This window comes from Corella eumyota, chromosome 7 (genome assembly GCF_963082875.1).
Source record: "Corella eumyota chromosome 7, kaCorEumy4.1, whole genome shotgun sequence".
Lineage (NCBI taxonomy): Eukaryota > Metazoa > Chordata > Ascidiacea > Phlebobranchia > Corellidae > Corella > Corella eumyota.
In genome coordinates this window covers 5,687,339-5,702,780 of record NC_137496.1, presented here as the reverse complement: position 1 = coordinate 5,702,780, position 15,442 = coordinate 5,687,339, and the positions used below count along the sequence as shown (strand labels likewise).

The 15,442-nt window shown below is 35.2% G+C and overlaps 1 protein-coding gene across 2 annotated transcripts in view; it reads left to right on the top strand.

Moving 5' to 3' along the window:
* The window catches only part of LOC145759232 (uncharacterized), a 29,879-nt gene extending 15,145 nt beyond the window's left edge, over positions 1–14,734 (top strand). The window contains exons 2-14 of one of the 2 annotated variants that reach the window (XM_082573009.1): positions 84–375; positions 742–938; positions 2,253–2,356; positions 2,733–2,921; positions 3,532–3,709; positions 4,674–4,795; positions 5,506–5,767; positions 5,842–7,773; positions 7,875–8,023; positions 9,281–9,452; positions 9,916–10,054; positions 10,972–11,217; positions 13,874–14,734. In XM_082573009.1, the coding sequence (XP_082429135.1) occupies positions 84–375; positions 742–938; positions 2,253–2,356; positions 2,733–2,921; positions 3,532–3,709; positions 4,674–4,795; positions 5,506–5,767; positions 5,842–7,773; positions 7,875–8,023; positions 9,281–9,452; positions 9,916–10,054; positions 10,972–11,173 (3,938 nt within the window). In that variant the 3' untranslated portion in view covers positions 11,174–11,217; positions 13,874–14,734. Of the gene's footprint in view, positions 1–83; positions 376–741; positions 939–2,252; positions 2,357–2,720; positions 2,922–3,531; positions 3,710–4,673; positions 4,796–5,505; positions 5,768–5,841; positions 7,774–7,874; positions 8,024–9,280; positions 9,453–9,915; positions 10,055–10,971; positions 11,218–13,873 lie in introns of both variants that reach the window. The other variant, XM_082573008.1, reaches the window with a different exon arrangement.
* Positions 14,735–15,442: the final 708 nt, after the last annotated feature.

Genomic DNA, 15,442 nt, shown 5'->3' with positions numbered 1-15,442 from the left:
AATTTAAATTACAAATTTTTTCAATATCTTTTAATGAAATTTTGTAAGTTCTCCTTTTTTATTAATTTTTTTTTGATTTACAGCCGTAGACGGATACATATCCGACACTGATTTAAACACTGCCAAGAAATCACCTACATGCACTAACTCAAATACAACCAAAAAAGCGGATTTCGCGGATAATACGGATATAGCTGATACAGAAAAAACGGATAATATAGATATGGATTCTTCTTGCGAAAAATTGTTGGCTTTTACAAAATCGTTTCTTCCGCCTTCTTCTAAAATTCATCCATCGAAACAAAGCGGCGAAAATAAATCGCGGAGTTACGTGGAATCACGGAAGTCGCCTACGAACGAAGAAGGAATTAAACGGTATGTAAAATTTGATGTAACGTTACGTTTGTTTGATTGTTTGTTTTTAATAAATGGCCAATTTTACAGAATAAAAATAGGGTTCCTTTTTTTACCCTGTCCTAGTTTAAAAGTGCGATTTCTAGTTTGGGATATTAGCGAATATATTGTTACTCGTTTTTAGGCTTCAAGTAGCGTTTACAGTGTAAATTTAAGTACGCAACGACATGCCGCGTTGCGGGGATCAAACCCAGAACGTCATGTAGTGGTTCTGTAGGCCTACAACAACTTCGCACTATCGCCGTGAAACGGTTTCTATAATATAATACGCCTTAAAATGAATAATTCAAAAAATACTTTAACGATAAATATTTTATCAAAATACAGAAAGTCATCTCAATCTCCGACGCTTTCAAGCAGGACAAACGGCCACAATCCGTTTTCATTTCACAACAATAACAATCACTCGTCCTCAGAGCTCGAATTACTCACCAGGTCTCTTCACTTACTAGCGTCTAAGGAGAACCTGCCAAATCTAATGGGCAACAATAAAGAGGATATGAACGGCGACCCAACTGATATGGGTAAAGTTTTAATTTATATATAAGGGAGCTTAGTGGACATATTAATGTGTATTTTAGTTTGTAGCTCTGCAAAATTTAAAAACTGATGTTTGTGGTACCTTGGCAAATTATCGCGGGCTAATATTACTTGAGAGTTTGCGACCTTATTACGACAAAGGGGAATTAAACTCGGGACCTAATATGTAGTGATGCCCAGTGTCTTTAGCCACTCGCCTCACTTAGAAAATGGGGAAAAAATGTAAACAAAAGTTTTTTTGAATTCGTTTTTTTTTAAAAACTTGAGACAAAAAATCCAGCATGTTTTTAAATAAATTTCTGCGTACGTTCTGTTTTTGTCGTATTTATTTTTTTATTTACCCATTTTTATTGCGAAAAACATCACGTCAAATTAAACCCTCGCTACTCGACAGCAACGAATTGCCATCGATTGTACGGCGGTTACTCTTGTGCAACGTGCGCAATACAATGTATATAGCACAATAATAGGCCTGACAATCAAAATGCGCTCTGTAATTGTTCATATTAACGTTTGATTGGCATTTATGCCCGTTTCAACCCGAACGCACTATACAGGCCCCGAAAGCTTATAAATTCTGACGCTTGTCGACCGCAGTATGACTACTTGTAAACTGTAATCCCCTGACAGCTTGACTAGCCACAGCTTTCCGCTGGTTACATAGAAATCAAATTGTGACGCCAATCGGTGTGATCATTAAAAATGCAAAATTAATGTTTCGAAAAAATAGGAAAACAAATATTTAACTTTTGGGTTGGGAAAATTCAAAAATTTTTTTTTTAAAAAATCAAATGTTTTTTAAATGTTTCATAATTTTGTCAATTTAAAAAAAAATCGCCACTTCGAATGTCTGTACAGAGTTTACGATTTAATAAATAAACGGAAAGTTTACGTATCACAGTACTGTTATACAAATTGCGCTATTGTGTAAAATCCTCTATATCTGTGTTATGCGAATCGCTATATGCGCATCTAACTAAAAGGTACATACATACAGGATGCATTCCTTCAATCGATGACTAACATGTAATAACAACCGGTAACTATTGTTGATGTATTGTAAGAAGTGATAACGTATTGGCAGCGCGCTTTTTATATGTTAAGTAGGCGCAGATGCAGTATATTAAACTAAAGTTGGATATAGCAATATTTAAAGATGTGCCTAAAATGAGAAATTTAAAATGAGAAAAGAAATTTAAAAATAAATAAAAGAAAAAGGCAAAAATGATTACGTCATGGTTTTACGTATGATTTATGGTTTAAATTTCGTTAAATGACGACAATTTATTTTTGTTTAGATTTAAGTTCATTATCTGCTACTCAGAAATTCCTGGTGGATGCTATGCTTCGACAACAACGCCAATATTACGACCAATGTTCAACTAGTTGGATGAGCGTACAGGTTAGTCTAGTAGGCTTCATTTTTTTATTTATTATTTAATTCTAAATGTAAAAGGCAGAATACGCAGCCTTTACTTCTAATTACATTTTTTAAATTGTCTAATAACTAGTAATTTTACAACAAATTACAAAGAAAGTGGCTTATACATCGCTGCGGTCATGCAAGCAGCAGGGATCGAAACCAGGGCTTCTCGTGAAATTTAGTATCAAACTACTATGCTACCTCGCTAAAAAACTTGTAATTTATTTTTATATAAAAAATTGACTTTAACAGATTTTATTTTCATTTTTAATTTTTTTTGTTTAGTAGTTTAAAAAAAAATTCGCAAAATTTATTTAAAAAATTGTTAAAAAAATTATATAAGTTTTTTAATCAGAGACCTGACAACAACTGTTTAAGTAAAAGCAAAGCGGAGAGATATAGATGGTGCGTTCAGGGTGGTTCCGAAACCAGTGGCAACCACAAACCAGCAAGACCATCCACGAATGGTCAACCAGCTCACGTTATAACCAACCCCAAAAAATCTAATTTAAATCACTCAAATAACGAAGGAAATTCAACGCAGGTATTTTTGTGAAGAATTTTATTATTTGGATTTTTTCTTATTGTAAAAAAACTGTTGATATATTTGTTAAAGCAGTAATTTTTTTATTTAAAGTCTAAGACTAATGGTTTAAGGTTATTTAGAATGATTTCTTTGTATAACTTTATTCTCGATGTGGGCCAACGTCACAGCCTAAACTTAGTTTGGAATATTATTAACCTTATTTGCCAGATATTTAACGTACCGATTGGTTTTAAGCTTGGTAGGAGTTCATACGACTTTAAGCTCCTTATTTAAGGGTGCTACGACATAAAAGCAGTGAGAATCAAACCTATGACCTCATGTTGTGAAACCATGTCATGTAACCACTACACTATCCATTTAAAAATTGATTAAACTTGCTTGTTTGTTATAAATAGATATTAGTTATGTTAATATAAGGCACACGATAGGTAAAAAAAAACAATTTCAAGAAGTTGCACATTTAAAAAAAAACTAGCTACTTTTGACTTGTTTTCAAAAATGTGTCTAATAAGCATATTTTTAAACCTTAATTTACATAAAGAAAATGACTTTTAAAGCTATTTAAAATAACTCTTTTCTTCATTCACCAAACCTATTTTTGTTGTAGGAAAAACTTTTTAGTCAAGTTTTCAGCGGCGCGAGTAAATTTCATTGCCGCGACTGCAGAAAGTCGTTTAACACATTAGTCGACCTAACCGTTCACATGAACAAAACTGGACATTTTCGAGATACGAACGACGACAAAAGAAACGCGACTGACAGCGAAACTCCCCTGCCAAAAACAAGTAAGTTATAATAAAATGTTAAACTCCGCAAAAAAGATTTAAAAAAAGTTAATTTTAATTTAGTCGACTCGCCAAAATTTTCGTATTTTAGTAACGTGACGCAGTTACAGCGTTTAGACAACGTATAGTTAATCAGCGCAATGCCCTGGGTTCGATCCCCGCCGAGTGTCCTTAAGTAAAGCGTTAACTTATGAAGGTCTCAAAAAAAATTTTAAAAGTCAATTTTAAATTTTGATCTACTTTTGAATTAAAATTGCGTATTTTGGCGGCTGCTGCATCGGTTACAGCTTTTAGACAACTCGATCCAAGTAAGCTAACAACTAAACTTGGTACAGTTTTAGTCCAGAACCCTGTATTAACGGCCCACCGGAACCCCAGTCGCAATCTTGCTAGTAGTAGAGTGCACTATATATTAAAACTATCACGATTTATTATTAAGATATAAAACAAAGCTAAAAGGGTCTAAAATATACAACAATAGTTACAAATCACAAATAAACACCTTAGTATACGAAGCTCTCTACTACTATTCAGAACTCTCCGAAATACAAGTAACAACCAAGCAGGCCAATAGTGCCACGTGACCGGCCAAATTACACTGCCCCAAAAGGCATAAAAAAGTACTTAGTAAAACGTTACAATGTCCTGAATTCAATCCCCGCTATGGTATTTCTAAAGCGTCTTTATGTAAGGCGGTAACTTACTCAACAGACCAACTGAACATTAAATAACGACTTTATATTAAACTGGTTTAGGATATAATGTAACTTATTGGGTGAATTAGCACAAGCATATATTAATAGCTAGCTGCGACTATCTTAACACAATTTAATTCAGTCTAGCCTGTAGGGTGGGCAATCGAATAGCGTTAATAATTGTAAAATGAATTGTATACGCAATTACCTGTATCCAAATATAGCGTTTATTAAATCCATCTAAAATATATTTTTTAATGTAATAACAGACGAGTCGATTAGCCCAACTAACGCCGGAAAAATTAAGAAAAGACCGACTTTGGAAGAAGAACCGCATTCCGAAAAAGTTTTAACGTGTATGGGATGCGGGAATTTGTTCGAATCCCTTCAGGTAATTTATTTATGTTTTTAAATTATTAAAAACTCGAAAAACACCATCATGAGGTCGTGGGTTCAATCCCCACTGCTCTCATTTTGTAGCGCCCTTGAGTAAGGCGCTATAAACGGTATAAACTCCTGCTGAGCCAGCACTTAATCAGCGGCTTAATTACCGGGCAATTATAAACTAAATAATATCCCAAACTGCTAAATGCAACTCGAGACTGGGGCGGAGTAACTGATGTTACCTCATGTTGAGGTCGCGCATTTGACCTTTTCACATCGAGAATAAAGATATATACAAAAAATGAGCTTTGATGGTCATGATTAGTTACAATATAGAGTAAACGCGTTTTTGAATAACTAAAGCGAGTTAATTTTAAATCCCGATACACGCTTTTGTCAGCTTGGACAATCCTATGTCAGCTGACAGTTTGCTGTTGTCAGTTTGGCGGTTGCGTAAGTATGTCTGTTGGCAGTTTGTAAACGCTAATACCAGAATTACTTGTGTGTGGATAATTTAACTTAGTAAAAAAATTGTCCAGCTCCTTTTTTAAATATTTTTTGAACAATATTTAATTACGGATTGCGGGATAGTGCGGGACGGAACGGCACTATTTCTCGCAACCCACAACTCCGCATTTCGTATTTTAGTAATAGATTATATTTTTTCTCTTTAAATGAGTTTTATTTTTTAGTTAATCTTATTGATGGTTTTTATAGGATCTAAGCGTTCACATGATCAAGACCAAGCATTACGAAAACGTTCCTGCTCTGAGGATGTGGAGTCAAAAGCAAGACGCCGAAAATCAAGTGACCAGCTCGCACGGTCACGTGACAGGCGGTGATTCCGCTTCCAAGAAGAGAACGGGCTCCGGTTGTTGGTATAAGAAAAACGCGGAACCCGAAAAGCCGCCGGCATTTGACGTTTCCGCGCTTTCCGCGCCGTTCAATTTTTCGAAAATGGCTGCCAGTGATATTTTTGGTAATTTTTTAAAAAATGTTTGTGTTTTTAATGCAAAAAAAATTGATTAATTTAAAATAATATTTAATTTTTAGGATTTGGAAACCCTGCTGCCGCAGCCGCTTCATACGCATCACTCTTGTACACCGCCCCCTGGTTGGCGTCCTCCTTTTTACCCCAGCTCATGTACCCCTATGCGTTTACCATCCCCTATGCAACCCCCCTCGTTTCTATGCCGACCGCGGAGAACTCGGAAGCGAGGAAAGTCTGGTGCACGGAATGCAAGCGCGAGTTTTCGACCTTGACTCGCCTCGCCGAGCACATCCGCGAAACCCAGCATTTTCCGACCTCGTTTGGTGACGTCACGATCCCGAAAATGACGTCAGAGAAGCGTCACAGCGTCGAGAACGCGCAACCTCGCCCTTACCATCGCCACTCTATCTCGTCGCATCATAAAGACTCTAATAACAGTTGTAATTCGTCTACCAGCGTTGGCAGCCCTAGTCCTTCGCCGCCGAGCGAGAGTTCCTACCTCCAACCTCCGGACTCGAAAGAAGAGAAAAATCAAAAAAAGGCCGGATCGTTTGATTTTATCAAGTCGCTGGAGAGTACGATTCAGAGCGCCATAAGCAAGGTCGAATCTCCGCATTCGAACAAGACTTTATCTCAAAACTCAAAGCTTCATTTCAACAACAACAATTCGTTTACTCCATTCAGCTCTTCTATAAAACAAGAGAAAAAGGTGCGACCGCTTGATTTAAACACTGACTGTTGCCAGGGTAACAAAAATAAGCGCACGTACGAGGAACCGAAAGAGTTACGTAACGGATTCAAACGCTTAAAGACCGAACCCAGCAGCGCCTCCCACAATAAAAGCGAAAAATCACGTGACCGTGACCGAGTAAACGGCCTGACGTCATCAACAACGAAAAATCACGTCACTGCGAAACAGCATACCGGCGATGGCCCCTTAGACTTAACCGTAAAGGTAAAGAAAACCGATTTAGGGTCTCCTAAGGCGCAAGTAAACAGTTTATACAGCCCTAACAGCACAGCAAGCGATACACAACCAAAACGCGCGGATACCACCAAACAGTCGGATATACTGAGGCTGAAATCGTTTTGTGCTGCGCAAGCAAATTTAGATCCGTTTTTGGCCTACAGCGGCTCCGTACCGAGCAAGGATCCATTACAGAGCCTAAAAGACAACATGCAGTCGTTCTTTTCGTTTATGGGTAATCAGGGGGAGCGACAATCGACTTTTTTGACGTCATCGGCTGGAAAAAGCTTCTCCAAGGGCAAAGAAGCGGACTCTAAGAGGGACGATTACAAACCTTTGATGATTGACACTTCTCCGACTTCCGATCGTGCAACATCCAACCCGCTTCGGGAGATGTTGAAGATCGTTAACAGCGCCGACCTGGAGGAGGCTGCGCGACCTCCTCCGCTTCTCTTTCCAGACACGTCTGTTCTCAGAAAGCGATCCCTGGAGGAAAAGAGGACGGAAGAGCATAAAAAAGGAAAATTTTCGCTCTTGCACGATCTCGTTATTCCAAGGGAGCATCCTTCTTGCCTTAATCCTCTTCAAAAGATGCAGGATCTGGTGGATCGCAGCGTCTCCCCAACTTCATTGCTCGTGACGTCACGATCCTCTTTAAATTCGCATCGATCTTCTTCTGTGACGTCATCGACTCATTTTGACGTCACGGGGTCGTCGTACAACAATTTTACGTCAAAACCGGAAATCAATAAAACTGTAATAACGTCACCGACTTCTTCTAGAAAGTCAAAATCAATGACGTCACAGATTTTTTCGGAAAATTTAAAATCGATGACGTCACCAAATTGCGGTAAGAACTCTCCTCCGGGCAAGGAGGTGTTGTCGACCAAAAACGATCACAGAAGTTTGGAAATAAATGCTGCCTCGTCACTTCTTAGTCTCAAGCAGTCCCGACGTCATTCCAACGGCGAGATGAAGTCACGAAACAAGAAAAACGAAGAGTTTAGCGAACTGGAAAAAGTTGAAGGTGATTTTAAAAAAATAATTTTTTTATTTAAAAAAAAAAGTTAAAACAGTTTTGAAAATAAAAAAAAGTCTAAATTTTAAAAGTTATAAAAAAAATTACAGACTTAACCACATCACAAGAAATTCAACTCCAGTTATCAGTTGTTCAAAGCATGACGTCACAATCTATTGACCTTTCGACCTTTGAGATCAGCCAATCGGAAATCGATCGCTTAGTAAATTTGACTGAACTAAAAGAGGGCACAATAAAAGTAATTCTAAATTTTGTGTTGTAATATTTTTAAGATACTTATTTTTTTATTGGGGATGAGTGTGCTGTTGCTAGGGCTTGAACTCAAAATCTTTTGTCCAAGTTAAATTGAATGTAAATTTTTGGAAGTATTTGGTAGTGTTGTGTATAACGGTCACGGCATGAGATTACGAGCCGAGAGGTTGTAGGTTCGAGCCGCACCAATGCCATATTATTTGCCCAGCGTTTACAGATGGCTTAAACACGTCCCAACAGCACATCTTTTCCAAAAAAAAAACACAAAAACCTATCACCTTAAAGTGAAACCGTTTTCATAAAATTCTTTATTTTTTTGCATTATTAATTAAAAAATCCATTTGGTGCCGTATTAAATTGGGCCTTGTACTCATTTCTTTTCTAAACCCACTTTAAATCTTAGCTCGAGTTTTTTAACACGTAGGTTGTTGTTCTCGTTTTCAAATGACATTCAACGGTTTGATTGATGGCTTCGTATTTTCTGTAGAGTTCGCTCGTCAGTTTTCGAAATATATTTCCTTTCAGACCTTCAAGCCGGGGCATACATCATTTTTAGGTTGCCAGAAAAAAAAATTTTCAACCTTTTAATCACGGGGCGCTCGTTTTTCAATGTGGCATGTTATAAATTTTCTTCGGAAAATTCACCGCTGTCTATGCCTTTAAACCCTTTAGCGACAAAGCTGTAAAAATCGTTAACGTTTTAAACTGCGAATGCGGTTCGTCGCGGCGAAAGGGTTGTTAAGCGTTCCTAATGATGGATTGCGCCAGTGCTTTGCGGTTTAATTAACAAGCTTGTTTACCGGGTCCTCAAAAACGATTAAACCGCAAAGTTTGACAACCGATCCCCGGCATAAATCGACTTAACTCAAACAGTTGCTGTCATTTTAACAGGCGCTTTAGTTAGTTACCATGTGATATTTGTTTTGTTTTTTAAAACGGCAAAAGGGCCAACTTTTTTAATTTAGAAGATTTTTTTAAATTTTGGTTTTTAAATATTATTATGTTTGGTTTTTCTGACGCCCCATCTATTTTTTTCTGTTGCCATTATTTTTTTTTTATTTGCAATTTTTTAGTTTTTTTTTATTGGTGTCATTTGAAATGTCATACCATAACTGTTGCTTTTTTAATTACTATTACAAATTTTAAAAAAAGAATATATTAATCTTAAATTAAAAAAAAAAGTATTTACATTTTTCCTTTTTTTGTAATTGTAATTTGGAACAAATTTTACCTTTTTTTTTAGGCTTGGTTTCGTAATCAAAAGACGACCTTTCACCTTTGGGGCGGCTTGTCCTTTTTGCGTTGCCAGGACGACCAGCAGAACGGGCCAATCACATTCCAGTGTTTGGCATGTCGCCACGATACGAGTTTTAGCTGTGTCGATGATTTTACAGCACATTTGCGCAAACATTTAGGTAACCTATTTGGATTATTGTCATTTAACCGAAAACCATATACCTGAAATCTCGATTTTACCGAAAATGCGGTATTTTGTTTAACCCCATCCTACTCTTACCCCATTTTCTGAAAAATGCTCTTTAATTTCTAAAAATTACTGACCCAAATTTAAGCGAATGTCGTTTTGAAGTTTATTTTTTCGGGCAAATGTTTATTTGTTCAAACGGCTTTCGGTAATTTGGGGGAATAACATTTTAATTGTTTAATTTTTTTTTGATTTTTGCCATTCAATAACAATTTTAGGCTTTAAAAAAAAAATGATAGAACGGGACAATAAAAATATATTAAAACAATTTTGGAGTTTAAAACAACTTTAAAAATCGTTCAATTTTTTAATTCCGACTAAGAACACCTTTTTTTTAATATTTAATTTTTTTTTGTTATAAAATAGTTTTTTTTTTAATGTTAAATATTTAACAGGGTCCGAATACAAAATTTCAGACACAGATTCACCCCAGCGTGACTCAGCCGATGACGTCACCAAGTCGATGACGTCAAAAGACCTTTCTTCCCCTCTGGATAACGAAAAACTTAATTTTCAGAGTGCAATGTGCTATAGGTAAAATAAAAAAATTAATCAAAATTAAAATATTTTCTTTGTAATAAATCTATTTTAAGTTGCTAAACAATAATATAATTATATTAATCCCTATACACCTGTTGCACCTATACACCAGTAACACGATTCCTATGTTGGACAGTCCGAAAACCCTTTACCAGCCAAGGTAGAGTAAATAGCTACCGCCAAAACTGTTGAAGGGTTATTTTAAGTGATGACCGTCGTTAGAGCCGGACGCACGACTTCAAGGGCGGTTATATCGGCGCAGGTGTTAAGTCAGTTCGCTGACCAGAGCTTGTCCGCCCGTTGGACGATTTTTAACACCTGTTTTTAACCGAAATCAGTAACTGAATGTCGAAAAGTAATTAATCATCGTTGAAAATAAAATAAACTGCCATTTGTGGTGCGCTGGTAAATTATCACTGGAAAATATTATTTAACATTTGCGAATATATAGTTATTAAAAAGCACTGTAATATTGCGGTAAAATGATGACCCAAATTTCGGTAAAATAAAAATGTTAACCCAAATTTCGGTAAATTTTCGATTTCGAATCTTGGTTTTCGGGCAAATGTTTATTCAAGTTGTAGTGATATGACCGAATATAACAAGTTACATTTATATATATTAATAAATAAGAGGTTTTAAATAAATATTTTTTTTGTAAACCACCTGCCCAATGATAATAAATTATTTGATTTTTCGCGAGAAAGGAAAAAGAAATTTTTAATTTTGATCGACGATTACCGTTTTTACGCACCTCGCTCACAATCCTTCTTCATTTCAAAACGTCGACGCGTGATTGGTCGATTCGCTGTCATGGGACCATCCGTCATGCGGTCACGTGGTTCCACTAAGCCGTTTCCTTTATTTTTATGAAAAGTAGACGCTTTAAAATTATTTTTATATATTTTTAGTTCTTACTTGCCAACCTGCGCAGAAGTGTCGCCGCGCACCCCGGCCGAAAATCAACCCAGCATAGATGACGTCACCTCGTCCACGCCGCCACCAAGCGACGAAAACCCGGACGACGACAACGACGTGGTGGCGTTGGACAAGGTGCGCCATCACGCCAGATCGTGCCCGGTCGGCGATGACGTCATAGGAGTGACGGGATGATGACGTCGACGATTTGATCACATGATGTGAAATACATAAACAAGGTAAAATAATTAAAAAAATTAAAACAAATTTTTTTTTTTTTGCCGGCCATACGAGTCGAAAGATTTAGGGTTCAAGTCGCACCCTTTAGCTCGGCGTTTACAGATACCTTAAACACTTCTTAACAGCATCATTTTTCGTTAAAAATATAAAAACCTATTATTTTTGAGTGATGCTAAAAAAGGCAGATTTTCTATTGAATTGCCCATTTAAACGAACTAATCAGTTCGCAGAACTCTAATACAAATCACACTGTACTTAAATTTGATTGAAATAGGTTTTCGTGCTATTTAAAAATTGAATGAACGTCAGAATTGCCAGCCCTGACAGCTGTCAAAATTCAGTCACATTTGACTGAAATTGAATTCCCATTTTACGTTTAGTAATATTGATGTTAAATAGAATTGGAACGTATGTTTGGTTATTGATGTATCCGGTTCTTATATAACTGCGCAGCTTTTCTAAGAAATTGGTTAACTTTTCGACCTAATAAGTTCTGGATTTAAATATTTTTTTGGGTATTAATACCGTTAAGTTAGGGTTAGTTAAGTTAGTCCATTAATAGGTCGTAATGATTTAATAAAAAAATTAATATTGCGCAATATATAACCATTTATAATTATTATGTTAAAATTAAAATTTGAAAAATATAATTTAATTTTTTTGTAGACTTTCCTTCTCTAATTTTGTTACAATTTTAGGGTAGTACTAAAATACGGGATGCGGGAAGTTGCGGGGTGCGGAAAATACCGAGGCCGTATGTAAACGTTAACAAAAAAAACGCTGAATGCGGAAAAGGACGGACTTTTTATACCCTCCCCTAATCTTCCCTTGTGCTTTATATTCAATTTCGCATCATATCTTGACCTTTAAAGTTAATCCCGCATCACCCCTTAGCTCATTAGATAAAAACAGCAATCATCCCGCAGAAAAGTACAAAAATTCCGTTCTGTCCCGCATTCCGCGAATTTTCGTTAACGTTTACATACGGTCCCGCACTATCCCGCATCCCGTACTTTAGTATTGTCCCAATTTTAACCCATTTTTTTAAATTTTGTGATCTCTGCGGCAATTCAATTGACAGTAAATGCGGAAAAGTAGGCAATGCGGAAAAATCGGAAAACAAAAAATAAAAGCAACAAAAATGTTTGACAAATATATATTTAGCTTCTATAACCCTTCCTTTAATTAAAAAAATTATAACTCTTAATTTGGAATTGTTTTCCCATTTTAATTTTTTTATTTTTTTTATTCCGAGTTTTCCGCTTTTTTATTTTTTTACCCTATGTTAAACTGATTTCACACTCAGTCAGTCACCCATCATACTTTAACGCAAACACGAGTGCTCAATCGGTGTGAAAAACTAACAACTCAAAAGTTTTGAGTGGATTTGAGTTGGCATTTAACGTCATTTATCATACTGTTACACTAGTTAATTAGTTTTTGCAAAATTTCGAATCAAAAAACACACGAAACTTGCTCTTTGCCGTTAATCCCCAGTAGTTGTTAAAATATTATGTCAACAGAACTTGAAAAAAAGAAAATATTATCTGGTAGAGTGGTATACTGGTTATGGCAGTATTTGCCTATATCACCAAAAACCTTTTGACCGAATAGACGTTTACCCGAAAAATAAATTTTCTAAAACGATATTTTACCTAAGTTTAGGTCAATTTTTTTTAGAAATTTAGGGCATTTTTAATGAGGAGGCTAAGCCGGGGTTCTTAGAAAATGTCTTATCGTTCATTTAAAAAAAAATTCAGGAATATGGTTTTTAACAAATATCCGTTCGGCAATATGATTTTCGGTTTTATGACACTTATCTATTCACTGCATTGGGTCACAGACCTAGAGGTTTCATGTTCGAGCCCCGCCAATGACACTTAATTCGGGTTTGAACCAGCGTTTACAAATAGCTTAAACGAGTCCCCCCCCCCCCCTCTTTCTTTTCTAATCAAAATCAAAATCCTAAAAAAAAAATAATTAAGAACCTTCCTATTATATTTTTCATTTTTCAGTTTTTTTAATTAATGAGCTGCTGCAATCAATGGCGCTCCAACATTATTGATAGGTCGTAAAGCGTATTGCGAAAGAGTGTGTGTGTTGTTTGATAGATTAAGTTGATTTATTGGCTTGTTTGTTATCGCGGCGCATTTGTTATAAAGGCTCGTTGCTTAAAGGCCTTCAATCAATGTCCCGCCGAAACAGAATTAATGCCGCACATCAGTATTGTGTTTGTACAATTTCGGAGATAGAACAGAATTCGATTTTAAAACCTAATGATTATTATAAAATTAATGTGTTGTTTTTTTGTTGAATTTACGTTAAAAAAAATTTGAATTGCGTTACTAAATTGCTAATTTTACCTTTGCAATACCTTAGGCTGTTAGATCATACTAGTCGTTGGCAGCCCTACAAGCTTCATTTTAATTGTCATAATATGGTCGCAACTCACAACTAAAAATTGTCTGTGATAATTTACTTGTGAATCACAAATAACATTTTTTAAGGCTTACAAATTGGACTTAATTTGTATATATATGTATATTCTTCTCAACTCCATTATATATATATATATATTTTGATATAGATAGATATTAATTATCACCCTAAATTATTTAAATTTATTTTTAATTTAGCTAATATTTTTATTTTTAGTTCAACCTGAAAATTGTCGAATAAAAAGCTCGTTATCATCATCTAGCGGTGGCCTCCAATTCCATGGTATCCGTTATATGCAAATTTTTTATGTGTTGATGGTGTATCAACTTACATACGTTTAGTTTTTAAAACGCACGTCTATTACAATTTTGATTTTTAATTTTACAATGTGTTTAAAAGTTTCAAAATTATATTTGCATTCCTACTTCCCTTTTTTGCTGTTTTAATCGCGTTTTTTATATATTTTATTTTCCTGTTTCACGTTTTAATCAAAAAGTCATACTTTTTTATTTCACCATTTTTTAGGTTATAAAGTTTAAAAGTAATTTTATTCTCACATTTTGACTGATACATATTAAAAAGTTCACTAATAATGATGATGTCATAGCCCTTTTATTCATTCCTTGGGTGCTGTAATATCCATGACATTTAATAACCTCACCATGTTATAGTTTAACGTTTTTCTGACCACCCTATTTTTGCAAATGAGTTTCTTTTTTTGACACTAAAAACAGGAATAAAAAAACGGGAGACGTAAAAATGGCGGAAAAATTATTTTTTGATTCCTAGTTTTCCACCTTGTACTCCTTTTTTTTACTTTCCGCTTTTTCTGTTTTTAGTGTTACCCAATAATTAATACCTAATGTTTAAAACTTAAATCTTTTTTTTAACTAATTAAAATAAGTGTCACTAAAATAACCTATTTTTGATTTTAGTTATTTCCATTATCTGCCGTAGATTTTTTCTGTTTTTTGCATTTTTTATGACGCGTGCTTACTTTATTTGACTATTCTTACATTCGATCGGCACATTCCCTTTCCCGTGCTTTTACATTTGATTTTCCTTTGTCAGGTGATCACTGTTCTCTTTTTTTGTTGTCTCTTGGTTTTTGAATTAATACTTTGCGAAGAAAATATATTTCGAAATTTAAAGGCTTCGTGTTTTGGAATTTTTTTTGAAAATTTTGTCGGGTTGTTTTTTTTTTATGAAATAAAATTGTACCTGCTTAAAGTTAGACACCAGTAGCAGGTTTATTGTACGGCACTAAATTTAAAACGTCAACCTGGGCAACTAACTTAAAAGAGATAATAGTTGTCTATTTACGCATAACTGGATTTTAAATCTGGTGCCAAATAATGAACTGGTTTTTAAATCTAGTGCCGAATAATGAACTGGTTTTTAAATCTTGTGCCGAATAATGAACTGGTTTTTGAATCTGGTGCCGAATAATAAACTGGTGCCGATAAATGAACTGGTTTTTGAATCTGGTGCCGAATAATGAACTGGTTTTTAAATCTGGTGCCAAATAATAAACTCATTTTTAAATCTAGTACCGAATAATGAACTGGCTTTTATATCTGGTGCCGAATAATGAACTGGTGCTGAATAATGAACTGGTTTTTAAATATGTTGCTAAATAACCCGCTACTTTTTCAATCTGATGCCGAATAATGAACTGAATTTGAAATTTGGTTGTGAATAATATAGGAAAAATATGACGTAAGTTGCATACTAAGCATAGATAAAACATAGCTGAAGTTAACGAAACATGCTGCTGGGTTTAAT